A 27,517-nucleotide genomic window follows, 5' to 3' on the forward strand; every position below is an offset into this window, starting at 1 on the left:
GCTAGGTGGTGGGACTGGGAGTGACAGCGACCCAAATTCAATCTAAGGGAGCGGAAGCCAAGTTGGGTTCGGTGGGTTCAATTTGCATCAAAGTAAGGTAATTACTGTGTGTACATAGTGGTCAAGCTAATGCCAGTCAGTTAGTTAGGGGCAGGTGCATGTACCTTTTTGCTGGACCAACATGAGGAGAAGGGAGGAGGCGGCACCAGATGGAAGGGGTCCTGGAGGCTAAGCTGTCTAGGGCTGGGTTCGGGCTGCAGTCTGCCTACCTTCTCACCTACTTGTCTTTATTCTGTGTTCAGCTCTTCCACCTTAACCTGTCTCAGTGAAAGCGTGTGGGCGGTAACATCCTGGTCAGAATGCGCAGCCCACCGAGGCGGTAATGCGCCGCCACAACGCTGCCTCTCGCTGCCACTGTGAGACGCAGTTGGACTAATGACACGGGAAGCTCCACGACCACAAGGTTCCTGGTTTATCCATTTTGTCTGAGGCTTCTTGACCAACGATCGTTCAGACCACTTTTTAATCGGCCGAAACCTCATGAAAAGCATCTTTGACACCCCGTACCTTCCTCATTGACCCTGCCCCCTGGAGTGAGTAGGGTTTGGTTTTCGGTTTGTAATGTAATGGGCAGGCAGCCAGACAGGTACGGAAGGAGACATAATTCGCATTATTGCTGACGGGGGGTTCTGGTTGCCTTCTTTGGTTTTTTTCCCTTCCCTCCTCCCTCTTGTCTTCCTGTTTGTTGTAAGGCGTCCAGTGGAATGCCCTCATAGTTATAATGGTTCGCATTTGATGTACACTCCGCAGTTTGTTTCTTCCCTTAGGCCCCTCCCAAAATGTTTCCCCCCCAACTGGTTCCTTCCTTATCATCGTTAGTGGGAGAGCGTTCTTCGCTCCGCGGGACCTCATGCAGCACCACGCCCCGCTCTGTGGGTCTCCAAGTCAAGCCTAGATACGGCTGTGAGTGGACGATGGTCCGACTGTCCACAGGCACACTTGCCTGTAGGGCGGATTGGGGGCCGGGATCGGTTAGATTAGAAGGGACCTGAGACAGCCACCAGTACTTCGTGACAGACCAAAGTATTACCCTAATACTTCCATTCTCACGAGGCTTTCTCAATGCACTCGTTGGGCGCATTTCTCTCAGCCCCAGGACAGAAGCAGCCCGGCAATCGAAATACAGGCACCCTGTCCTAGACACCGCCAAATCAATCGAAACCACGCAGGAACTGCCCTGGTTATCATTCATGACACCCTGACCCTGCTCTGCCTCTCCCGTGTCGCACAGGTTGCAAGCTAAGCATTGCCCTACTGTCGTTCATCAACCACCCAGACAACATTCCCCCGCCACCGTCATCCTCTCTGTGTCTACTGCTGCTAAAACATCATGGCCATCAGGGCCCCAGTCACAGAAAGAAGCCACTGGATCGCCAGCTCTCCCGTCATCTTGTCCTCACCGGGGAGGCAGATTTCCACATCCGGCTGATTCAGAGTTAACCCTTTGGCATACTGCTACGCAAATCTTTTTTACCTTGAGAAGAACCTTGAACATGCCCCGTCAGACCTGCAGACACTGATGTCATCTGCCAGTAGACAGTCTGGATTAAATTCCGGATATCAGGCAACCACGCCGAGGAATCGCTGGCAATCATTAAAGTGCAGCATCCAGAGCTTCGACAATTATTTCCGTATTTGGCCCAGCGTCCAAGTCCCGGCTGGGTACCGTCTGGGTCCGGGCTAGCACGGGGGGGAGGGGGCATTAACATCACACATGGCTCTTTGGTGTCGCTTTCGCATCTACGAGATTCCCATCGTCGCTCCGCACCGGTCACCGGGGAGCCTGATATTTGGATGTGGGGTCTGGCACGATTGTGCACAGCCGCACGCCGCGGCGATGGAACTCGGATATTTCTTCATGTTGGGATCCTGGGCATAAACATTCTACCTCGAGGGCGGTGCACATGGCACATCGCGGCACGAAACGAATGAAGCATTGAGGCTGCGCAGCGCCACAAGTGTTCCCAGCGGTCCGCTTTGCCATGTCTTGCTGCGGCACAGGACGGTACTAACAGTCTATGACAAACCGGCATTTCCAACACGCAGCGGCTCTCCAGCTATTTCTTGTTTGTTCCGTGGAGGTGCACCCGACGAGCGAACCTGGCTCTAAACATGTGCCTGACAAGAGCAACGAGTGCGAATTACTGGGGAATCTTTAGCATCGCCGATGTAAAGGGCACTCGGCGGTTAGCAGCTGAATCAAGGGGTCTGTTGGCACCAGTGGACAGAGACATGGGATTGCGATCGTTGCGTCACATTGCCGAAAATACAGCAAAACGAGGAGCCTGGTCGTTCATCTGACGAATGACAATGTGCCATCCCGTCAGCCAGACCGGTGCACTATCCGAACCTCTCTGCACAAATGCTTTTAGCATCAGCCAACCGGGAACGCACCAATTGAATCCAGGCTCTTGAATGCCAAGGCTCTTCGTACCTACCCAGCATCAAAAGTCCTCAAGCAACGTTGTAGATAAATCATATGCAAAGCTGACGAAGCATCCGTTGTAGCCCATGCAAGGTCGAGGCATGTCAAAGAGGACACCACTGGCACATCAGATGAGATGCGCAACGCCATGCGACGCCATGCGAGCAATCTGAGAATCTGCTTGTCTCTACAGACTCAGAATGTTACGCACTGTTGATACAGCTACTCCACATCAATGGCATTCATTGGTTATCATTTCCATCCCCTTATCTAATCGTTGGTTTTTACCCACTATATATACCGATCTCATTGGTTAGCCAAGATTTGATGGGGATCACCTGGTGGGGAACTCCAAACCTCCCTCCGTGAACGTTATCCTCGGACATGGGAATGGAGCCATCTCAGCCCTGTATCTCGTCACTACTAGTTCCGAGCATTTGATTTTGTCTACCGCGACAACGAAGCAGACCATCCCCGACCTGTTATTTGGATAACAATTCGGAATCTTAACAAAGCGGTTTCTGGCTACTCGCCGTTACTTGGAGAACGGATCTCGGCCTAAACTGATGCGCAATGTTCCAGGTCCGTGTTTTCGAAACCATTCCCTTTGGACAGGAAGGTGATACATCTTTCGTCCATCCCAATTAACTGATGAGGACCTCAAGCATTTATCACGATGCTATGCAACTCACAAACGGAAACGCCGTTGCTGACTCGTAGATATCCGTGACAGCCAAACCCCCAAGACCATCTCCACCTGCGCCTTCACAGGGCCCGGTCAGTCATCTTGACAGCCGAAGAGTAAGCATCCATATCAAATGAGTTGAAAGCATCAAGCTCCATGCTCCTTTCTGTCATATCCCCCTCGCACGCTGGTCAAGCGTCGCAAAGATTGTACAAATCCCAGGCTGACACACTTCAGACTTGTCGAGATCCGTGCAGCACAGAGGACCTTTGAGGGCGCTTACATGCGCACCGCCCTTTCGCAGTTCTCCTTCGCACTCATTATCCTGAAGATTTTCACCTCTGAGTTCTATGCCATCGGGGCTCTCTTCGCCGTTTACGGCGCCGCTGTCATGCTCGTCGCCATCTACCGCCGTCATGAGGGCAACCGCCAGTTCTTTACCTCCCCAAAGGAGGACGTGGATGGCTCCGTCTCCGTTGTCCGCAAGTTCCGCACCTCGGGCAACAGCGTCGCTCTGCTCACCGTCCTCAGTTTAGCTGCATACATTACGCTTCTGGTGCTCACGTGGCAACTCGTACATTGAAGGCCTTGCTCCACGGACGGAGGAAGGGGGGTTAGAAGAGTATTAATAGCCGTATGGCAAATGGCACATGAATGACGAGATGACCTGCTTAGCGTACTAGCATTTATATCGGCCTTTTTTTTCTCTTGCAATTTCTCCAATGGGAAACGACTTAAGGAGGCCTTCAAATCAACATATGCGTGATTGGTGACGGCTTCTCCATGCAGCGTCACAGGGGGAGCACATTCCTGAGATCCCTCTGCCGTTTTGGATTCCAGCAATTCGAGAAAGGCCTATCAGCAGCAAGACAAAAGCGAGTGACATGATGCGAAGCCACGGCTCATGCAGGATTGGGCGAATGGAGTAGGGTTGCATTTCGGCGGGTAGGGTGAATCCCGACAAGTCCGGAAGGAAGCCCGTCGCGGGATTACCTATGTTGGTTGTATGATGAGGTCTCTCATCGTGACGGACTTACAAAATGGACGCAGCTTTCAACTCGATGTAATGGTGAATTAGCACTGAACCCAGTAGTTTTTACAACACCTGAATAATTTTCAGCTGGGTGGTAGCCAAGGTCAATGTCCCCCTCCCCCCCTCCCCCTTCCTTTTTTGGGGGGTTTTCCGAGTTTACGTCATGTAGAGCACGGCCAGCATATATTACAACTTCTTTTGTGGCTCCGGAAGACATTATATCACGCGCAGTTTTCATTTCAGTCATAATGGCTGTCATCAAAGCACAAGTAACATTTACACGGTACATGAATGCAACCATTCAATGGCGAAAGTAATCTATTCCTATAAGAAATGAGAAAGAAGAAGTAAAAGAGAAAGGGAAAGAAAAAAAAAAAAAAGCAACCAAACATGTCTGGTAATGTGAACAAGAAGGGGAAGTGGGGGGGACGTAAAGCTGTCGTGTCGAAGGGAATCAAAGCGTCAAATCTACATGATCGTGAAGGAAAAAGAAATAGGGGGAAAGAAACGAGTGCGGGGAAAAGGGGAGGGAGCGAAAAGAATGTAGACGAATCGAAAAAAAAAAAAAAATAGCGTGAAGAAAAGAAAAGAAACATGAAAAACGCGGCGATAACGAATGGCAAAAGGGGGAGGGGGAAGAGAAAGAAACAAAATAAAAGAGTGAAGGTGATAAAAAGCCATCATCGAAGCCCTTGGGAATGCGTATGCTTCCCAAAATGTCTTGCTCTCCCCCCTTTTTAAACTTTTCCCCGCCAGACTGGTTTGAAATCCTTCCCGCCGTCCATCACACCTTAATCCCACCTCTGTACACCGAGCTCCGCCTTCTCACTATGGGGTTGCTCCGGAAGCTCATTGTTGGTTCGCCGTATAACCACCGGAAGGGTTTTTGAATCCTTTGCCGTGGCGAACACCGGGTCTTCGGTTTCGGTTTGGTTAGACTTCGTGTTTACCGTCTGGGTTACCCGGTGTCCGCCCTTGCGGCCCCACTCTCCTCCGCCTGCGCCATGCTTGGTACCCAAATTCGACGTCCTCCATCCCCTTCTGGAACAATGGCCGGTCGAGAGACACGGCTTAGGGAGAACGGAAGGTAAGTTGTGTTGTCGGGCGAGGTCATGGCGCTGACGGTGGCAGTGACGGCCCGCGACATCATTTCTCGGCAAAGCTACCACCCATCCGCTATGTATCGTGCGTATGCCGGGGGATTATTGGGGGGTTTGGGTTGACTGAAGCCTTCGCGCCCAGAGCAGATTTCAAAGCTTCTCCGGGCTCGTCAGCTCTTTCCGAGGATCCATCACTTGGCGTCTCGTGTGACCCCCGTGTCACAGACCCATCAAGCTTGGACCTCGCACCCAAACAAATGTGTCTGCTCCAGGGGTTTTGGCCGCTTGTCGTATCTCAGTTTCTCAAAAACTTGCTTAAAATCGAACCTGGTCTCCAATCCTTTTTTTCACTCTCTGTTGTCAAAGAATCGAAGTCGCTCAAATGCCGCTGCCATATCTGCGCCGGACTGCATGGTGCCGCTTTCAAAGCGGGTGCGGGTATCTTTCGAATTTCAATATGGTCCGTAAAATGCAAATGCTTTCCATAAATCCTTCCTTTTCGCTGCTTCTGCTGTCTTGTTCTGACTTCTGTGGTCCGAATAGCGTTCAATAGCCTCTCTAAGGCTTGCCGCATATGTTGTCCCTTCTATTGACGCAAACACCACTGAGGGCTTTCGAGCACCACCGAAATCGCGTCTATCCGTTCGTAAGTATGCGCTGCCGGACTGATAGTTCATTCGCGGCTCTCTTCATATTCCCAATTGTCGTAGCCTTCATTTGTTTTGGTATAAGTGTACGGCTGGTCCCATGAGCCGTAGCCCGAAGGTGGGACTGCGCCCGCCGAGAGTGATGCACCTTGTGGATCAATGCCAGAAACCGAGGTGGTTATCTGAGTAGGGTACATATCCATAGACATCGCAGACGATTTCCTACCAAAGACGCGGCCATGTGGTACTGCAGTGTAGTGGGAAGGCAACTGAGCTTCACTAGGATACGCCATGGCACCCTGTGGTACGAAAGAGGCCCATCCCATCTCTTCCCGGGCGCTTGGGTCTGCGTTGATAGCTGTTCCCCATCCAGCTGAGGAAGGCCCCTGAGGAGTGTACGGCGAGAAAGATGGTGTGATTGGCGACTCCTGAGGATATGTTCTCCAGGTCTCATTCAAACCGGGCGGTTTCGCTGCACCGCCAGAGCTGACATCCGATGGCATCCAATTCACCACTGTTTGGTGCGGAAAGTCATAGGAACGAGAAGCCGACGAGGCGCCTGGAGGCACTGGTTTCACTTCTGTCAATTACTGCTCAAGTCTTCAGCGAGTGCTGATACCTACTTGTTTCAATGTTCGATGACCGCATAGTGGGCGGCGCCATGTTCTGGGCGGAAGGCATCGCCACGTGTTGATACTGCTGGTATTGTGAAATCTCCGGTGACTGCCCAGAAGCCATGGCGGGGGAAGAAGACGCCGAAGCAACCTTGGGTCCAGTTGATGCTCGGGAAGTCGCCTTTGGACGCGCCTCTGTCGGCTGTGGCGGCGGTGGCTGATCTACGGGGTAAAAGCTACATTCTTTCTTCAACCTGATGCAGTTTATACACCGGCCCTGGATGTCTCCTGGAGAAGGGATGCAGCGAATTTTCCGTCGACGGCAGTGCCCTTGTTAAAGGTCGTTTTAGCACACTTCTGCGGCATCGGCATGGGGGTGTCTGGGCTAATCAAAGCATCTGGAGTTAAGCACTTACCACAAGCTACTGAGGTTCGATGATAACCCAGCTTATTCCTCTTCTTTTCACCAGCTAGGCCGGCCTGGTTCGGGTCGGACATGTTGGCCTGCCACGATCTAATATTAGGCGTGGAAATGGAATGTTTCAATATCATACTTGCCTGAGAGAAGGATTCGTTTCGATCTTTCTGGGATTGTTCATGGGACCGCGGGACCATGAGCGGAGGACCGGCAGCTGGCGCGCTGTAGTTAGGCGCGTACCCGGAATGAGACATATCCACTTCGGGGCCACTCGAGGGTAGAGGCGGAGGGTATTGGTAAGACATGATCCAGACCATTTGCCCCAGGCCTAAAGAATATGGTACGATATAGATAGCTGTCCAGAAGTTGCGTCTTGAGATCAGAGTCCGAGAGGTGCTAGGTCACGCCGTGATGGGCTCGGCACAGGGGCTGCGACGACAAAGCCAGTGCAAGGCTAGATAGGAGTGAGACGAGAGGGTTCGATGTTCCGGGCAAGAGTTGGCAAGTCGGCCTCCAACAAAGAACCGGATCGTTATGAGTCGTTGGGATCAACCTCTAAGAAGGCCAACTGATAGAGAGACCGGATGCCCGTGCCCTCTTCAACAAGGTGTTGATGGAAGTATCAACAAGTGCACGTTGGAAAAGAGGGACCAAGCTTTGCTGCCGGCAGAGAGTCTGGTGCAATAACGCGCGCAGAACCAATGCGGAAACAGGACGGGGGGCGAGAAGCGAAGACGAGTATGAGCCAATCGAGATGCCTTAAGCGGTCGTGCCTGGCTGCGAGTGCGGCACTGACAAAGTAGTGTACCGAAGTTGTAAGGCTTGCTTGCTGAGGTGACCAGCGTCAAAATTGGGTCGGCTCCCCAACTTATTTCTCTTGCCGTGGGCTGATTGCAACCCAAGCTGGGGGAAGACAAGAGAAGGGTGCCAAGGAAGGGCAATACCAGTCAAGGTATCCCAAGCCTCCTACCACGGAATGCAAATGCGACAGTTATGTTCAACGAGTGTTGGGCTAGCTGATGCTAGGAGCCTTATACGCGAGGCGGACGTGGTGGTTGTAGGGCGAGGTGATCGAGGAAGAAAATGAGCTGTAAGCAAGGTACAATGAGATTTTTGATACAACCCTAAGTGAACGACTTGGTACGCGGCCATTAGAGAGGTTGAAAAATCAACCTAAAAAAAGAGAACGAATGCCCGAGGAAGAAGCGAGTGAAACCAAGGAAAAAACGAAGGGAACGTACCTCTCACGCTGCTGATCCTACCAATATTTGTTCTTTTTCCTTTTTTTTCGCCTCTCCAAGTATAGAACCAAGCTGGTCATCCAAGTACTGGCGATGTCATTCCACTTTGGGCATCCAATTTTTTTTTATCTTTTTTTTTCTTTTTGGGGGGGTGTATGATCGGTGAGGTAACGGCAAGATGTACCTGATCTGTCGGGCTGGCCGCCATGGCCAAAGCTGTCAGGGATTGCTAGGGTTCTTGATGTGGAAGTCAACAAATACCTTCCGAGTCCAATAACCATGGGCCTGGCCCTGGACCGAATTACCCCTGCCACCCAAACTTCACTTCTTTCGGGAGCTTGAAGGCCTGAAAAGTCTTAGTCAGGGCTTTGATTACCTTGAGGCGGAGAGAATCATGACGCGAGACGCTGACCAAAGAGATCGAGGGTTGGGGGCAAAGAGGAAAGACGAAGATTGTTGTGAGCCTCAATGAGGCGAGCGAGGGTACGGCGATTACAGAAAGGGTGAGTAGTGACGGGTGTTCCCATACCTTGGTTTCCGGCTGCATTCAGGGAATGCCCGACTAATAGCACGCAGCGCGAGGACTTGTGTTCGATGGCGAATGGACCGCGGCAGACGGCTGTATCTTCCAGCGCCACCAGATGGCAATCTCAGCTTATTAGTCGTATGTCCGCGCTAGTACCAGCGTACTGATTGAATGATGGCCGCTTGTTGACAACTGTGCGTGGGGGCTGGGCAGCTGTGTCTCAGAAGACAGATACGAGTCTTTTTATTCGCCCAATCTTTTACCGCCTCTCTTCGTGGTGTTTGATCGTTGTTGGTGCAAAGTGAGGAGATCAAGGTCGACTCGCAGATATGGCGTATTAGGTTAGGAAGAGGTCTTCGCCTAAACGAGCAGATGAAGCTGAACTTCGCGCAACGGGGTAGATTATTGTTGGGCTGTGACGGTAGTTGGGGCGAGTCTCGTTTATAGGAAGATCTGTATCGATTCCGTGGTGGCGAGGGGGCTCACAACAGCCCTCCAGTCATCAGAGGCGCCTGATTGAGGTTTTCAAGGGTCAAGAAGAAAGAAAAACGGCCTGGTAGGGATGGTAGAACTTGTCGAAGGCGAACGGACGTGATCCTGAGAACGAGAACCAGACTTCCCGCTGCTTAAGTCCTCATCAGTATCGAGCGTTGCCCGGCTTGATCCTATGTACCGCCCTACGAGAGACGCAGTGCACGACTGAAGTCTCAGCCAAAGTAGTTGAACCAAGAGACAAGACCGCGAGAAATGACAAGGGGGAGGGAGCAAGGAGGGTGGGGAGAGAGAGATGTAATCAGACAGAAACTGAAGAGCTTGCTGCAGGTACCAGATCTTGTCATTGTAACGACCCTGTGTGCGAGGCCAAAGAGGAAAGGCAAAAAACTGAGTAGATGACTTTTCTCGGCCCTCTTTTCGGAGGGCCTGAAACTGCATGTCGAAAGGCGCTTGCTCGGAATGACATGCGGACCTCTCGCCTGTGTCTTTCTGATGACCCCTCCTGCTCCAGATTCTCTGTCTGGGCAATAAGTCGCTATGATAAGCGCCAGGTATGATGACAGCCTTGGACGTCGCAGGCGTTCTACGACTATTCTTCCCTAGACAGTCCCCTGTGCAATCCGTTGTCCATGTTGCACATCAGAGAGCCTCCAAAGGCCACCTGGTGAGCCCGCTGGGTACCTAGCGTCTCATCTAACGCGGCCGACTTGACGATTGGCTGGCTGTTGTCACATCCCATCTCACCCCATCTTAAACCCCATGCTCATCTTGCAAGCTCTTCGCGGGTACTAGGAAGCACGGGGCCACACGCCGTCAACTTGCTTGAGAGCGGCCCTTTCCTCAAACCCTTGTCCCACTACGACGGGGGTAACGAGGGGTGGGTGTGGGAGGTCTGGGCAGGACAGGGTTGCTTGGAGGAGGGTGGCCAACTTCGGATGACAGAGCGAAGAGCGAGAAGGTCACCATGCTGCAGAAAATCAGGTACAGGAAGCACCCGCTCACTAAGATGTGCAAGCTCGATATTGGTGGATACCAGCTTTGATTGAGATGTATGCAACCACCAGGTGACAAGGCGGGGGATACGACTTGAATTTCATCTTACTGGCGCTGTAGCCGTCGCATTCCACACTGCCTGGGCGGTTCCTAACTCGTGATCTTTTCTCTCAACTCTCGATTTTGATCAAATTGAGCATGGCCGACGGGGTCGCGCCGGGCCACTTCTGCATTCATCCCTGTCTTTACTTGTCAGTCCATACGAATCCTAGCCGGGCCTCTGTCCAAGCACAGACATGGGACGAATGATGAAAGAACTGTCCCGTTGCCGCCCCTTGGTCCATCATTGCGCACAAGAGCCTTAAACTACCGCCACGGGCTGCCTCTTAACTCAATCGACTCTTTGGGGTTTGAAGAGGAGCGTGCTTCTGGGTTTCAAGTATCCCAGGCGGTTGGTTGTCAAGAGTATCGTAAATAACAATAATGGACAGTATTAGACAATGGCGAGCTAAGAGTGAGTTTTGGTGAAGACCTTCTTGTTACCAAGCTACCGCAAGGTTTGCATGAACAAGTCTGACTCACGCAGACGCTTGTGTTGGCTTTCGAAATGAATCACGGTCTTGCAGTTGCTAGATAGTTTGACTTTCAAGACTAGTACATCCGACGACATGCTTCAGCCTCCCAAAAAAAAAATTTGAAAATAAAAAATAAAAGTAAAAATGCAGACAACACATTGGCCTCTATTTTGGATCTATATGTGCCTTAGTATCGTCTGCTATCTCACGTCAATTGGTTAAACTCAGATCAGTCAAGGAAAGATGGGCTACCGATGACGGGTTGTAACCTCACCACGTTCGCGGCCTCAACAGTGCGTAGGTAAGGTTAGGGAATCCTCATTAGGGACAACATAAAAAATGATAGCGCTCTGCAATATCTTCTGGCCCCAGGGAAAGTTCGGCGACTATGTTGGCAATTCAATGGTCTGGACTTTTTGGCCAACGGGCGCTGTCGCTTATGCTTTGGCCCTGTGACTGGTGCTTTGAACAATCCTTTCATCTCGCTTTCTGTCATGCATGCGTCGACTTCATCTTCCCTGTTGCAGCCAAAGGTCGCAGGCCTAGCGGGCCGCGACACGGATGCCGAGCAGTTCCAGCTACATGGTAACTGCTTGAGCCGAACGCTCCTTGCTCCTCACCTCGGCGCGCGTTGTTAAGATCATCCGGTCATGCAACGCTGCAGAAGCACCTTGCAAGCTGTGTATGATGGGTGACATGGCGGTCTGGAACCAACACTGCCGGCGCCTGTTCAATCAACCTCGATGATAATGTAATCAGGCTGATGTCTAAGGCGCTGATACATTTAATCGGAATAGAATTAGGACAGCAAGCTGCAAATGTGACAATTGCCCCTCAGATCGCACTCTTGTCAAGCCCCACGATACCACTCGGGCCCCTTAATAATTAGAGAGCTGATGTTTCCAACCCACAGCGGGGAAAACACACAGCAAAAGTTAGGGTTCGAGTCGCTTCTCAAAAGGAAGGGCCAAGTCAGTTAACCCCAGCGAGTTGCCTGAGAGGCACCCGAGGAGTGCAATTCTCTCAAAACGGTAGCATCATCCGACAGTTGGGACGAACTGGATCTGAGAATGTGAGGATGTATTGACGGTCATACTCAGGCGCGCCGCGTCCGCATCAACTTGCAGGAGTCGATCTGGTATGATGTGTAACTAGGGTGTGCTTTCTAGCGAGTTACTGGTTCATAGCAGTGCTAGGATTTCAAGCAGCTCCACTGCACCCCGCATTTTCTGTTATTGTTATCGTTAAAGCTACAAGCAGAGCCGCCGCAAGTCTGCATAGCGTAGTCATCCCATAAGAGGTCGGCGATCAAACATGATCTGAATCATCCCGTCGTCTTCGGAACTGAGAGACATCAGACAACCGATGTTCCCGAGGTCAGGCGAGAAGCAACAAAGACTTGGCATGGTGCTATTTTTCTTTTTCCTTGACTAAATTCACTCCATTGGAAAGACCAAGGAGGATGCGTATAGGCAGTCAAGACTTGGTTGAGCTAACTAGTATGCACAGTGTTAGGTTGGCATACTTGTTGCCAGATAGGTTGCGCAGTTTCGTCTCACAGGGTTCTTGGGCTATCCCATGGCTTCATCAGTCGACATGTGCACGTAATGCGTCAATTGAATGTTATTTCGAGGTAAGAGATGGCCCCATGGCTAGTGGAACGGTGCAACCAGATCGTTTCTGCCGTAGCACAGAGCCGTTGGCTGCGATTTCCGAGATGGTGTCATCATGGGAGATCAATGGAAGAGACAGCGGGTTGATCTTGGTGTCCAAGTTAGAATTCCTGGGCCAGATCTCCCAGAGTCAGATAGCCCAGTCAGATTTCGACAATTGCCGAACAAGGATAGTCTATCCTGGGGGTGTGACTTGCAACTTTCATCCTTGCAGAAGTGACTGAACTGGTTCGATCCGCGGGCCGCAGCTCTAAACTGGAAAAGAAGGTGACAGCAACCGTCGCCCACAGCCCGGAGATGCGCCCATGTTCTGTAGCCGATCAGTCGTCCGGTCGTACGGGAGCATCTGAGCTTAGGGAAGATCTTCGTAATGTGGCATCCTCGAAGATTTCAGACGACGGATGCCATTGTCGATCTAGCTGCACGGATCAAAATGGTCGACACCACCCTGGGCTGAGTGCCACTAACCCCTCTATTTCATCCAGCCCTTGCGCTTTAAGGCAGTCGCCTTCTTTTGGTCTCAGGAATTTCGAGCTCCGAAGTTCCTGTTGCAGGTAGGGAGTGCCCTGGCAAGTTCGGCAGTGGACCCGGGAAGTCTTTTTCTCCCAGTCCCCAAACCGTCGGATATGCAATTCCCTTCATGCAAGGAACCAAATCGATGTTGAGCTCCCCCAAGACCTTGTTCGGCAAAGAAGCTGTAGACGTTCCGGATGATCTGCTACACCACTCGCATAAGTGAATAACGACAAGTTCTAAGCAAGGTCGACGTCACTCCAGGGTTTGATCTCCCTTTACCCATTAGCTTTCAATCTCTGGTAATGGTCGCCATTGTGTCCCCACCAACGAGCTAAGACCCGTAGAGCAATACCTGGCAAGCCCAGGTTATAGCTCGGTCGAGAACAGGAGGCCGAAGTTGTGTAGGTGGGCCAGGTCACCCGCGTTGATTGAATAATAATTGGCAACGGTCGGAAGTCTGCTGTTACCGGCGACATGTTGAGCAGGGTGTCAGCCCCTGAAAAGTGTAGACGAACAAAGTAGGAACGAAATGGGCAGCAAGATCAAGCTGGAGCGAGGTGTAGTGAGCGGTGGGTGCATCGTCATCGAAGTTGTCACGAAGCTTACAGGTCCAATTCATGGTAATTGATGGTTCAGGTTTGTCAATGCCAAGTAGAGTGCTAAACCAGAGGCTACGCAACTCGCAAGCTGCGCACTTCTTTGTCTCCGGTATTACTGCCGGTATCACAATTTTCCGAGGTAGCGAGGCGCGTCGAGGGTTTCAATGCATTTGTCTTGCAGGCGACTCTTGTTGGTCGAATCTAAGACTCTCAGCAACCGTCGAAGGTTTCAGCGTCCTGGGCAGGCTTTTTTTTTTTAGGCGAGAGTGGATCCAAAAGACGTAAAGGGTTCGATTGTAGACGGCGACGGAAACCATTGATGGAACTCGGTGAGTGGGCAAACATGCTCAGCATGGAGTGATTTTGTGTTGCTCCCACAGTCGACACCATTTACGAGATGTTGAGAAATTCTGTCGTATTGCTCTTGTAAAATGAGCAAGGGCAGCTCCTTCAGAAAACGTCACACCACAGGATTAGAAGGAGCCCTCGGCTTGACTTTCCCCTCTTCCATCATGGCAAGACGGGTACCGCAGTGGCGGAAGGCGCGAAACCATCAAGGAAAGCACACGTGCTCCAGGCTCAGGGAGACATTTGTACCAAGCAAAAGCGGAAATAAGACCATGCGTTCCGGTCGAGCCTGCCAGTGTCGGATAGCTTTCGGGAGTGCCCGAAGAATGAATGTGTCAACCATGACTTTGCAGGACCGCTGTGTCAGGTAGATTGAGGAAGAGGGGCAAGCGCTGCTTTGGGCAAGCTGGACAATGTCGTGACTTGAGGTTGCGAAAAGACCCAGACTCTTGGTGGTGCTAAGCTCCCCTCTCTGATGCCGTGCCCTGGACAAGATAGGTCTATCTTTCAATCATCCATCGCTGCCGTGGGTCTCGCTTGCCCGCCAATACGTCCGGGCTATCAATCTTTGCCATTCTTCTAGAACCATGGTAACGTATTCACTCTTGGAGATTTTGTCCGCCAATGATTATGCGTAGAATTACACTGGCCTCGACATCGAGAGATTGAACAAGCTGCCTTCTCTGAACTCTGAGCCGTTGGCTGGCTCATTGAGTTTTAGCTCATCTCCCAACAATACGAGACCCGTTCCTTTGGTTGGGTTGCCCCATAGGTACTTAGCTATCACAACGAACGGCTTTGACAGCTTGTCAGTGGCCTCATACTTCATCTGCTCGACCCACAAGATCCATTGCTACCCTCATTTTGGTTCATTGGGGGTTAATATAACCAAAATTTCGATTGCAATAGGTCTGGACTTGTGAGGTTTGCCTCAGCCTACGTAACCAGACATGGAAGATGTAATCACTCGGTGGGATGCTGGATTCTCTCGTCGAAAACTAGATCATAGAAGATGTAACTGCATGATTTTCAATATGATGGACCCCTTGTCTTTGGGGCCGATTTCAGGGCATGGCCATAAACTAAAGCGGGCTGAGCGGCGGCTCAGTAGCGAAAACATACGAGCAGAACGAGGTCATTGTGGCCCAGTAGAAACGATGCCGATCTGAAGAATTTATGTGTCTGCGAATATCAATCCCTCAGAGACTAGAAGGTCAACCGATAGCCCAATTAACAGTTCAATCAAGTATCTCTCCCGCTCTCTTATAGACTCGGCACATGTAGCAGTACTCTTGCGGAGCTTGTTTCCAAGAGCAACATAACGAACAAATACAGAACGCGACGAGTTCCCTGGGAGTTGGTGTCACAACTGACCAGAACGCATGCTGTTACTTTACACACTCGCACACATACCCCTTTCTTCCCGTCAGCACATGAAGCGGCTAGACATTCACCATTCCACTGTGGCGACTTAGTCCTTGAGTACCGCACAGCAGGCATCTTATCCCGCCCCCGGCACATCTACAGATAGGTTTGGGATGGTTCCGATTCGCTGATTCGTGATGCTGTAGTGAGACCCAAAGACGCCAAACGTTTCGCCTAGGCGGCCGACGGGCTTCGTGCCCTGCCCTGGTGCTGTGATGTGTGCCCACCTCAAACCAAGGTTTCCGCCGACTTCTCCTAAACTGGAAATGCTGAGAGAAACTTACCACGATCACAGATGATACTGGGCGATGAGCGAAGTAATATCAGTGAAATCCTTGTATTAACAGATTTGTTTCTTGGGATTCTCATTTCCATTCCGGCAGTGACGTCTGATGACTGGAAGTAGCCTGTTCTGACTATGCTTACCTCCAAAAATAGTAGATCCACGTACTCTCCGTACCTGACGGGATGTTGATGGTTGTCTTGGTGAAGCTGGTTCTTATCCATGTATCATAATGAAGGATTAGGTTCGCTGTGGCAATACTTTGAACAGGCAATGCAGTGCCTAGGAAAGGGGTGACGGTAACGGCCGGCGCAACGGGCAATAAAGCTACCGATAGTAAACTATATCCACTCTTAGAAAAGCAGGAATGACAATCACGTTCCTATTGACAGATAGTTCGACTCTTTGCCAATTCCAACAGACTTTTCAAATATTTCCAGCCATCTCTAATGATTTTGGGCTGATTTAGGTGCGTCTTGAGCTATGAATATGTCGCCGTGATGAAACATCTCTTTTCTCCAGTACATCCAAACTAGCAAAGACTCAAACTCGTGGCCTGAGGAGGAAAGACTATTTAATGAAAAGCAGAAGATATACCTCACTAAGGAGGAGCAGAGGTAATTGCGCGATGCCGTCACGATGTAGTAGCCAAAGGTAAAGCGCAGCCCTCCCAAGTCGATGCGAACCTCGTTCGCGGAAAGGAGCCTTCTTTGGTTCAGATTACTGCGTCTTCCCCATATCTGTCCGTACTTTAGTCCAATCCTATATTGAAAACGTCACTTCTCACTGCGGTGGACTCGTGTTCCTTTCGCCACGTAGTTACCAGCCTGATGATAGGAGAAAGACCACCTTTGGCATTCCTCCAGAACTGTTTGTGAGTGCGCCGAAACTTGAGAAAGACTAACCATTGTTAGAACCCACACTGTCTCCTCCCCAATCCGACACCGGCGATAGCGGGCATTATAATGGAGTAACGACCATGGTCATGGAGCTCGAAGATGGTATCTCTCGAGATACCGAGTGTTTCTTCAACAGCACTGTTAAAGGTCTATTTCAGGACCGAATCCTTAAAGTTGCCCACAAGCTCATTGCTGACAACATGGAAAGACAAAGAATGAATAGGCGCCTCAGGTGGGCTTGGTAAATGAGCACGAATACTGGCAGCAAGAGCCACTCACTACGCTGATAACAGATCCCGTATAATACAAAAATAACTTGTGCGCAACCGTCACTGCAGTCGAGCGGCATTGAATCAGTTATTGATTATTTCAAGTTAGCGATACCGAAGTCTATCAGACTATTTCCTCTGAGAAGGTCTATTGAAGCCCAGCGGAATCAAAGTAAGTAGTAGTGCGACATCATTTTTCAACAGCTACCAGTTTGGCTCATAGAAAGTATCACTGAAATAGCAACTGACAGCTTCTAGTCATCATAATAGCCCTAATCCAAGCCTACAAGACATCTATATGAAATACGATAAACATCGCAACGAGCCATGCCGCTTCACAAATGACCAACAAGGTCTCTGAAATCTCACAAGTGCCGCAAGAGAAGCAAAGGGGAATGGTTCCTTGTCCCACGTGATTTTTAAACACCAAATTGCTTAATTACCTCCACTGTTCCGATTATAAACAGACGGGTGATTTGGCCCTGTGATGTTGAACATGGTGATCAAAAACCAGCTGGCTGGTGATAAAGTTTGACCACAGCCCAGACTGTGACGCCATGAGATGTCGGGAGGAATCCGACGCCTAGTGACAATTGTACAAACTCGGCTAAACTCGCTCGGCACACCGCCAGAGCTGCGGGACACTGGCGGCATGCATAAGATCAGTTGAAAGAGTTAAGAAGATGGAGCGGAGCGAAGAATATGTAGTCCTTTAGACGTGGACGGTGTGGCCTCCATAAAGTTGCTATGAATGATTATACGATGCAGAGATCCGCGTTGACCATGCACTAGTTCCATCGAACAGGTTTCGGCAACTGCCGGTCATGATTCCAAAAAAAAAAAAAAAACAGGCGAGACTTCGGGTGTGTGCAATGGTACGTTGTCTGTCGACCTACACAGGTCCTCGACCGTTTCATCAAACGTCGGCGGATCCTGCACCTGGTTGCTATGACGACTGAGGTGAATGAAGCGAAAGCAGATAAAGCAGAAAAAAACCAGAAGAAGAAGCGCAGAAATGTGGAGAGAGAATCCTGGGGCAGGGAGCAATTTCGCCATGCCATCCCGTCCATACCGTTGCGGCACCACTCTTCGCAGCAACTGCCCCCGCCTCCCCCCCCCGTCATGCCGGCCGAGCCTGAGAAGCAAGTATGTCCAAAGAGGCGTTACCTGAGCTCACAGACCAGGTTTGTGGCGGATGTCAGAGTTGGGGTCGCAAAGTGACGATGGATAAGGCGACGGGTACGTATCAAGCGAGGGCAGGGTAAAATGACAAAGAGACCCACAACCCGTACCGGCGCACTGTGTCGGATGAAACGGTCTGTAGCTTGATGAGCCAATGAGACAAGACATGTCCACCACGACCGGTGCTGATTGGCCAATGGTGTCTGCAAGCAATTAAACGCCAGTCGCGTCTGCGACGCGTTATGACGCGGGAGGCACGCGACACGCGACGACCGCATCGCAGAAGTTGGCAGGCTTAACGACCACCCACCTTTGGGCGACCACTTTGGGCACACTTTCCCCTCGTTCTTTTTATTGTGACGACCTGGCGGTAACCGCGGGTGGCATTTCCACTCCCACTCGTCTCATCACTGGTTGTCTACTTATAATCCGCTGTCGTATAAATTGATATCTGATCTGATGCTCGCAGTCGGGCATCACTGCTGACATCAACCTGCGTGTGCGTCGTTACTTGGCTGTCGATGTTCAGGAGTCAGAGGAGAGTTCCTACATCCTATTTTTGACATTGTTCAATTTGTGGCCGAAGCCCACATGGCCCTTGTGGGCCGAACGAGAGAGAAAGAGAGAGAGAGAGAGAGAGTGGAAGCAAGCGGGGGCTGAGAGATCGATTATCCACGTTTCTGATGCAAGCCATTAAAAGAAGGGCCCCTCTTTGAGGCCAGGGCGCCTGTCCTGCGGAGCACACATTGTCCCTGATACGATACTGGGCCCTGGTGGGTAACCACGAGTTCTTTGTCATGACAACGTACCATTGGCACCGCCATCCACCTGTACTCTTGAATGCCCCTGTGGTCACCCTGACGGCTGGTCACTTTGCACCGAAGGGGTGTAAATGTGTGTTTGAGGGCGGTTGCCAGGAAATTACAGCACTTTGAGCGGGCGTCTCGGAAGCATACTCGATCGGCTGGATTGATGGTCAGGAGCACTGTGAGTCATGCGTCATCATCATCCGGGAGGGAGGGTTGAGGTCAGGAGTGACGAAGGATGGTGACCAGGCACATCACGTAGAAAATTAAGATTCAAAGGTGACTGGTAGCGTTCCCTATAGACTTGCAACGCCCAAGATGGAGGGGGGAGAGGGAGAGGGCCGAGAGGGTAATAGTGTGTCGGATCCATGAGCTATGATGTCGTTGGGGGCTGATCAGAATATCTCGCACGAGACTGGGAAACTTGGCCAGATAATTCGCTAAGCCCGCCGGCTGGCTGGATCTGGATCGCTCAAATCACAGAACCGGTTCGATGGAGCCAATAGAGAGAGCACACCGCAAAGGGCAAACAGTCGGCCGGATATAGACCCATATCTCTCTGTACAGTTGTCAAGCGCCTTCGAGGTGGGGATTGAAAGTTTGGAAAAGGCCACCACAAACTCTAAACGAAAGAGATGGAGGCACGGCATGAGGGATGCGTTTTACCCTCGTGGCTTGGCTTGAGGATGGCGGGCGGGGTGAATAGAATGGTTAGGTGGACATTCATCTTCTGAATCTGCAGAGAATGACGATGGTGGTTTGCTAGCTGCAGTCCTACGCTTCGACGTCTGCAGATGGATCATTCGGGCGGAGTATCCGTAGTGAGGCCCAGACGCAGCTGGAGGGAGGATGATTGACAACAAGCAATTTACAATCTCGAGTCAAAAATGTGAACCAGGCTATTGTCAGAAACAATGGCGTCGAGAATGAGAAGCTGAGTCAAGCCAGACACGATCAGAACATCTACGAGATGGTGTCGTCTGTGTGGCCACCATAGTGGAATTGGAAGAAGGGAGGGATCGAGCCGCAGCTCTAGCACCAAAGTCTGAGCGGACGTAAGGCTTTTGGGAGAGAGTGGACGGGCGGACATTGTCTGTGTGGAGGCAGTAGGAGCCTCGCCGAGGAAGGTGAAAGTGGCGCAATAGCGATGTAAGATACAGAGATGGGGAGATAAAGCCAGGGTGAAGAAAGATTGATGTCCGTGAGAGACGTCTGTCTTACATTTCTTGCAGGTTCTCCAGACGAGAAAGTCCAGGGAGAATGGTTATAGGCGATAGTCGAAAGGTGTAATTGGGGGTGAAAGGAGGGTGGTAAGAAAGGCTAGGTCAGGTCAAGAGTAGTATGGCTTTGCATGAACATGAGGAGAGACAGAGAGAGAGAGATGCAACCGTAGCGTGAACGAAGCAAGGAGTCAAAGCAGCCGAAGCTGTAAAAGAGCAAGAGGCAGAGAGATCAAAGAAGAACTAACAAAAGGTGCACAAGTCAATCAAGCCAAGGGGTGGTTGTTGGTGGTCTCTTTCGATACACCAAGACAACCCTTGCAGATAGGGACGAGGATACAGGCTCGACAAGAAAGGGCTACACTACTGCAGGTCGGTGAGGATGAGAAGGGGGGCGGGGGACAGAATTGAAAGACACGAAGCAAACGCACCGTCCCAGATTCGAGGCACAAACCGAAAAGGATCAAGACACCTGAAAAGGGTTTGGATGGAGACAGTGTGGGTGAAAGTCAATGTTGAGTACTGGTGAGTGTGGCCTAGCCAGCCATCCTGCGTCCTTGTCTACCTCATCCATACCTAGTCTCTCTGTTCTTAGGGTATATCCATATAATGCGGGCTGTTTCGGAGACTCCCTACAACCATCCACACGCCCCCGACGCACCCTTGACCGTCTGGATTTTCTAGACTTTCGACTAGTCGCCCTCGTAGTCTGGGAATAGTGTACAACTTTTGCGCCGTGTAGAGAGACCCTAACGAGGAACGGCAAACAGGTGAACTGACTTGACGGAAGGGTCGGTCAGAGCTCGGACCCTCAACTCCCACAATCCATTAAAATCCCTGGCGGGAAAGATACGTATCTGAATGCTCCATACAGTGATGGCGTCAGGCGATAGCGCTGTTTCTTAGCACTCCAGACACTGTGAATCCACCCAAGGTGCAGCTTGCAGTTTGCGACAGCCAGTGAACGGACCCTGTCAGGTGGCCCACCGCACACACTGGGGGGGCACCATCTTTTCCCATCATTTAGTTCCCCCCATTAATCCTCCGCCATCCCATCTGCCACCTGCCACTCTGCCGCCATCTAGGTCCGTCCCAGCCAACCTTCCCTTCTTCATCCACCGCCTCCCTCCCGAAACTCCTCACACCGACACACACAACTATATCCCGCCAACATTCCTCAAAAACCCTTAGAATCGCCAGACCCCCAACTCTCTGACAACGACCACCATCTTATACAAAGATCACCGATCCAATACTCCCGCCCTTGATATCGTCGCGCGAACCTACAGTCACCCAGCGCATTCCAACCCTCACTCGCCCTTCCCCAGTCGCAAAGTCGCGCAAGCAACCCTCTCATAGCACTTGTCGCAAACCCTCACCTGGCAGCCCAGCACCCACAAGTCAAGAACATCGCGTCTACAGCACCGAATAGACTATCGCCAAGATGCTGATGCCCTCCGCCCTTTCGTGCGACACGTCGCAGCCGCCCCTCACCCGCCTTCAGGCCGCGATGTTCGCTTCGCCGCCCGCAAGCCCTCCCTCTCTCTCCAACCAAGGCGGCTTCGGCAACATCTTCGACACTTGCCGTTCCCTTCAGGCCCTCCTCTCCATGCCCCAGAACCACCAAAACCACCAGAACCACAACGCGACACAGCAGTTGCCATCTCCGCCGCCGCACCGTCAGCTCCCAACTCCCCCTCTCGCCCATGCGCCGCCGCCTCTCAAGCTCCGTCTACGCCCGCGCACAAAGCCTGCTTCAGATGCGAACCTCAACAACGACCATCTCCCGCGCAAGCGCATCGCGAAACGTGCGCCGCCCCGCGGGGTGAACAAGCGCCGTCGCGCCGCCGACGATGACATGGGCCGTGACGACGCCCTCCTCACGGACGAGGATGTCGACAGCGACCTCGAGGTCTCGTCACAACAAGAACAACAGCAACTCCCATCCGCGCCCTCCACTCCCAAGCGGGCACGCATTGCGCCTGAGGCACTCCCTCTCGGCCTCGAGCGCTCCGACTACCACACATTACATCTCCTCAATGGCGGTGCTTTGCCACAAAACCTCAACAGCAACTACGCAGCAGAAGATGCCCAGGGCTCCAACGTCGAGATCGAAGCCGACGGTGAGCCTTGGAGCGCCGAGGATGACAGGATACTGGTCGAGCTGGTGCTCGAGAAGCTCAAGCTCAGCAAATCAGAGTGGCAGGACTGCGCGCGCAGTCTGGGCAAGGACAGGAATTGCCTGTCGCGGAGGTGGAAGAGCCTCATGCTACAAGGCGAAGTAGGCCTCAAAGGCCGCAGGACCAGCCAGAGGACCAAGCTCCACGGTACCTGGCGGTAGATTGTCCCGTCTACATTTTGACCCTTCCAACCTTTGTTCTTTCGAGCGCTTCTATTTTCCACTGTACCATATTCCCAACTGGCAGACACGAGCCAGGAATCCAGGGTTAGGGTAGCCCCCCTCCATCGGGGGCTGGCGTATTTCAGGGTGGAGCCAAGCAAGGCTTTTTTGCTGTCTTTTCAGTTTTGTTTTTCAAGAATGGGGGATGCGCGTTTGATCTCGAGCTATACGTAGTTCTTGAGTTACTGGTTTGTTTTGTGCACTATTCCCTACAGCTAGAATCTCTGAGACGGGGACCAAATATTATCATCATACCAAAAAAAAAAAAACAAGAACAAAGACAAAACATATTTCACCAATTTCTGTATCTTGTTACCACTTGTGACATTGACTCTTCTACTCGACGACAAAACGTCCTTCCCCGCGAAATGTCATGCAGCATCCCTCCCCCCGGCCTCCGTCTAACACATACATGCATCAAATCACCAAAACACGCATGTGCGACATATGGCCCCATACGAACCCGCACACTGCGGCGCCCAGTCCGCCTTCCCATTTTGACTTTCGGTTATCAGCCGTCCAAAGAAATCTAACCAGCCATCTTTCTCTCTTTTTTTCCACGCGGCTCGGCCGACTTACGAACGGGAGAGGTCGAACGGGAAGGAAGGGAGCTAGCTATTCGCGCACGCCATTTTTTGTTTTTTTTTCCCCCAGCACCCTTCAGACGACGGATCGCACGGCCGCCGGGCGGCCAGTAAAGTCCAAACTAACCCGTACCATCCAGCCGGGGAGGCCACCAAACGCGACGGCGGCTACCGCTTCTGGCGTGAACTACGGATTCAAGACAGGGAAGGGGAAAAAAAAGACCTGTCCTTCTTTTGGTGTGTTTACTGTCCACAGGGACCTTTCTCAGCCCAGCCACCTCGTGCATCGGGAAGGCTGGGAGATCTGGGTATCCATTCTGACTTGCAGACGGGGGCGGGAAGAAGATGGGAGGGGCAAAACCACTATCGGGAAACCCATCCTACACCCATCCATCAATCCCACGATGGGGGCGGTTCGAAAGCACGGACTACGGGCAGAACTTTTTTTTTTGGGAAAGGGGAGACCCTGAGAGGGGACGAACGCATTGGCGGGGATAGGCTTATCTCTCCCTCTCCCTCTCTGTCTCTCTCTCAATCTATGGCGCCCCTCCCCCAGCCCTGCTTTTCCAGCCTCCTCCCTTCTTTCTTCTCTGGATTCCCCGGTCTACAGGCGCAAATAGCCACAGTGTTAGTTGGTAGTAACGCAGTTAGCCTTCCCGAAGAAATCAAACCAGCCAGCCTGTGGATGACTTTGCATCAATCGACACAGCATCTTACCCCAAGTACTCAAGCTTTTTATTTTTTATTTTTTTATTAGTAAAAACTAATGGTTCTCTCTCGAACCGGCGCGTCGTCCCAATCTCTCAAGACGTGACCCCAAAAAGGACGCGATGAGCAGCCGATCCCCGGATGAAGCCTCTGGAAGAGAGACCAGCAAGGGAAAAGATTAGAAATAGAAAATGGCTGGGGAAGGGGGCCCCGATGGTGGGCGAGAAGGCCCTGAAACATTTCATGGGGCCGGTATCCGTACGCCTCTCTGTTTTTTTCTTGGTCCCCCCATCGAAACTGGTGCATGAACGAACGATCGAAACGGAACGGCTCTGGGGGCAGGCGGGCTAGGCTGGGCTGGGCGGACAGGGCGAGAGAGCTGGATTCGAATCCAGCCTGTCATCGTCGTCGGGTACCTGAAAAAGGGAAGCGGCAGCTCGCCGAGTTTACCAGGCTGGACCTGGTGTGTGGTGTGGGTTATGGTTGGTGGTGGTGGTTCCTGACCCGATTTGTGGGCGATCAATTGAGGGGATGGGGAGAGCCAGTCGAAACGAACCGGGTAGGCACCTTGTCCAGTCAGTTGTAAGTGAAGGACTTGGGGAAAGGGATGAGAGAAAACGACATGTCAAAAAAAAAAAAAAATACAAACGTCCGCAAATGGTTCACACTTGGTCCCTTGGGGACGAGATGCAAGTCGTGTCCTCCATGGTAAATTTCATTTCCTTTCCCACTTTCCCATCCTAGATTCAGGTAGACCGGATTTATGATCCCTTTTCGAGACAAAGAGTTAGTTGGTATTGTCTTGTAATCCTGGGGAAGAAGACCCCCTCGGAAGATATTCCCCCATACATCATGTAATCTACGATCGTGCTGTTCTGTACATGAACTTTGCAGACAGCAACGGAATAAGAAAGCTTTCTCAAACCTTGGACATCCATTCATACACTACATAGTAGGTCCACACGCCCCCTCGTTCAGGAAACTTGTTGTCTGAGATGCAGACTACCACCTTGACGATCGTCGATCTAAGGGATGGCCGAGACATGGTTACGAGAGCCTGGAACACGATTCCCAAGCTATGAAAAGAGTACATCCCTGCGACAAGGCGAACGTCGTCTCTTACTCACCAAGAGTCATGGTCGTCACGGTGAGGTCAAAATAGTCGCATCATTGTCGCGTGAGTGGCTGTCGTGGGCCACGTACAATCTCTCACTACCCCCTTTCCTAGCTGTAATCGAGGTAGGGGTGAGATAGGGCCGTCTTTCACGCTTCGCCCTCCCCTCCACATCATGACAACCCATCATCCCGAGTGCTCATCACTTGTCTCGCACGGTTGGAGCCATATTGCTACTGATCAACTAGCAAGACCTGAAACGCGTCTTTGCTTCTAATATTCCGAGATTTATGAATGCTGTAAGCAAGAGGTAGAGACTGTATCGACACCACAAAGCTGTTTATCCCCCGATGCCTTCCCAACTGCCACGCAATGCTGAGCTATCATTTCTCGTCATGTCGTCATAGGAAACCGCAGCCGAGCTATCCTCCGACTGCCTTTACACTCAAAGCCAAACACAGCTTGTTTAATCATCGTAAACCTCCTCGTAAGTCTCCTCGTACTCCTCCCTAGCCTCCTCGAGACGCTCGTGGTCACTACTGCTGGCGTCCGAGTCGTTAGCAGCTGCGAGAGCCTCCTCGTATTCCGCTCTAGCCTCCTGGACGTCCTCACGGTCGCTGGAGGAGATGGAGTCACCATCGTTGTCAGTGGGAGGAAGAACAGCAGGAGGAGCGCTGGGGTCCTGGTAGGGGTCCTGGTAGCCACCGTACGCAGGCTGAGCGGCGGGTGTGGCAGCGGCAGCGGCCTTGGCCTCATCATCCGAGTCGTCTACATCAATTGTCAGCACAAGCCCGAAATTGAAAGCAGCAGAAACTGATCTAATCTATGGCAACAGGCTGGAGGAGGTTACTCACTGAGGGCATCGGCAATCAGGGCGCCACCAATGGCACCGACCGCAAGACCACCGGCAGCTCCAAGGAGCATGCCACTGCTGCCGCTCTTCTTCTCCTTGTCAGCCCCGTAGGGGTTCTGGCCGTGCTGCTGGGCGTAGGGATCACCGCCGCCGTAGGGAGCCGGGGCACCACCGTAGGGAGCACCGCCATAGGGGGCAGGAGAGCCACCATAGCTGGGAGCGGCGCCGTAGCCGGGAGCACCGCCACCGTAGGGGGCGGGGGAGCCGTAGCCGCCGTGGCCCTGGTCACCTCCGAAAGATCTGGTATCGGTAGGAGGAACGGGAGGGGCGCCGTAGCTGGGGGTTCCCACGGGACCGCTAGGAGGGGAAGGGTGCTCCCACTGGGAGCGACCACTGCTCTGGTCAACGTAGAACCATCTCTGGTAGCTGCCAAGGAAGTTAGTGGTTGGGATGTTCTCGAATGATGGGGGTCGGAGTGCGGTTCTAACTTACTTGGTATCCCACTGGCAGAGCCAGCCCTGGGAAACGGAAGGAGCGGCCATCGGGGGCGCAGACTGGGCAACCGGAGGGGGAGACTGGCCGTAATTGGGCTGGCCGCCGTAACCTTGGTTCGGGCCGGGTTGAGGCTGTGCCTGCGGGGGGTAAGGGTAGTTGGAGGGAGGAGGAGGAGCACCGTACTGCTGCTGCTGCGGGTGATCACCGTAGCTGCGGGTGCCTAGTAAGAAGAAGCACGAGTCAGCAACCTTATCATAACGACGATGACAGATCGGTGAGATCGATCAGACATCAAGGTGAGGGAATTTGTTTGGCAAGATAGAGAGAAAAAAAGGTATTGAATGTAATATGAACATGAGCCAAGCAAGAGTACCAAGCTTGTCATGGTTCAATGGCTTTTTCCCTCTCCAAAGATTCAAAGGGCGAACATGGTTTTTCGACCCCCCTCTCTTCCGGGGAAGGCAGGAAGGCCAAGGCAAGTGAAGGGCAACTTACCAGTCTGCTCTTGACTCTGTTGCTGTTGCTGAGAGTGATCGTCCTTCTTCTCGGCAGGCTTGTCGTCCGAGAAGGAAGTCTTGAGCTCCTCGAACTCTTTTGTGAGCTTCTTGAAGAAAGACATGGTTCCTTTCTCTGGTTCGGATAGGCCGGTTTAGTAAGGCGAGCAGATGGGGATACGAGAGGTTGTGAGTGGTGTAGGACGGATGAGACGGCAGAGGCCGAGAAAGATCGAGGGGCTCCTGGCGCTGCGTAAGCTTTTCTGTTGTTTTTATGGGCGGTGAATGCAAGAAGAGGAGATCTGTCGGAAACACGTCAAGGGAGAGGAGGGGAGCGGGCGGTTACCTGTGATGCGTTGACAGCTGTATGGTCCACGCGATGTTCGTCAAAAATCTTGGCCTCTTTGTACTGCGGCGAGGAGGGCCAAGTGGATTCTCGCAGATGTGTGGAGGGCGATGGGTTCCCTCCCGGGGCAGATTAGTGCAGCGAGCCGAGCTTTGTGAAGAGCAACCTCAGACACCCAAGGTAAGTGTAAGAGATAGGCCAGGTACAGATGAATTGTGTACGGGTCAGGGTCTAGGTACACGGGAAAGGCAAGGTTCGTGGTCACTACCAAGGTTGGGATGAAGTGCCGCCGCACTAGGGTGCCTCTGCCTGCCTCAATGGTCTCTTGGGCGAGGGTGAAGTGAGGCTTCACTACAATCAATGCAAAGCGTTACCGCCACGGAGCGGTTGTGCCTGAGATGCGGGTTGCAGAAGAACGCCCCAATTGTTTGAACACGTTTGGGTATCCCCTCCCCACCAGTTCAAGTCACTGTGGCGGTCATGGTACCTG

General features: G+C 52.1%; 6 protein-coding genes across 6 annotated transcripts; 3 read left to right on the forward strand and 3 right to left on the reverse strand.

The window, feature by feature from the left end:
* Nucleotides 1-3,051: 3,051 nt before the first annotated feature.
* On the forward strand, nt 3,052-3,753 carry CTRU02_205955 (uncharacterized protein; the record flags this gene model as incomplete). Its single annotated transcript, XM_036723029.1, has 3 exons — nt 3,052-3,067; nt 3,219-3,286; nt 3,406-3,753. The coding sequence occupies 3 exons, from the start codon at nt 3,052-3,054 to the stop codon at nt 3,751-3,753; spliced, it is 432 nt and encodes a 143-aa protein (XP_036585327.1).
* A 2,223-nt stretch (nt 3,754-5,976) lies between these two features.
* CTRU02_205956 (fungal zn binuclear cluster domain containing protein) lies at nt 5,977-7,287 on the reverse strand (the record flags this gene model as incomplete). The annotated part of the gene is made up of 3 exons (XM_036723030.2): nt 5,977-6,518; nt 6,574-6,894; nt 6,981-7,287. 3 exons carry the CDS (start codon nt 7,285-7,287, stop codon nt 5,977-5,979), a joined length of 1,170 nt encoding a protein of 389 aa, XP_036585328.2.
* Nucleotides 7,288-8,691: 1,404 nt separating this feature from the next.
* Nucleotides 8,692-8,902, forward strand: CTRU02_205957 (uncharacterized protein; the record flags this gene model as incomplete). The annotated part of the gene is made up of 2 exons (XM_036723031.1): nt 8,692-8,726; nt 8,800-8,902. The coding sequence occupies 2 exons, from the start codon at nt 8,692-8,694 to the stop codon at nt 8,900-8,902; spliced, it is 138 nt and encodes a 45-aa protein (XP_036585329.1).
* A 9,657-nt stretch (nt 8,903-18,559) lies between these two features.
* CTRU02_205958 (uncharacterized protein) lies at nt 18,560-18,805 on the reverse strand (the record flags this gene model as incomplete). Its single annotated transcript, XM_036723032.1, has 1 exon — nt 18,560-18,805. The coding sequence occupies one exon, from the start codon at nt 18,803-18,805 to the stop codon at nt 18,560-18,562; it is 246 nt and encodes an 81-aa protein (XP_036585330.1).
* Nucleotides 18,806-21,476: 2,671 nt separating this feature from the next.
* CTRU02_205959 (DNA-binding protein) lies at nt 21,477-22,373 on the forward strand (the record flags this gene model as incomplete). The annotated part of the gene is made up of 1 exon (XM_036723033.1): nt 21,477-22,373. One exon carries the CDS (start codon nt 21,477-21,479, stop codon nt 22,371-22,373), a length of 897 nt encoding a protein of 298 aa, XP_036585331.1.
* A 2,932-nt stretch (nt 22,374-25,305) lies between these two features.
* CTRU02_205960 (ww domain-containing protein) lies at nt 25,306-26,806 on the reverse strand (the record flags this gene model as incomplete). The annotated part of the gene is made up of 4 exons (XM_036723034.1): nt 25,306-25,607; nt 25,694-26,118; nt 26,185-26,440; nt 26,683-26,806. The coding sequence occupies 4 exons, from the start codon at nt 26,804-26,806 to the stop codon at nt 25,306-25,308; spliced, it is 1,107 nt and encodes a 368-aa protein (XP_036585332.1).
* Between the last annotated feature and the right edge of the window lie 711 nt (nt 26,807-27,517).

Source organism: Colletotrichum truncatum (assembly GCF_014235925.2).
Source record: "Colletotrichum truncatum strain CMES1059 chromosome Unknown Contig_0003, whole genome shotgun sequence".
Lineage (NCBI taxonomy): Eukaryota > Fungi > Ascomycota > Sordariomycetes > Glomerellales > Glomerellaceae > Colletotrichum > Colletotrichum truncatum.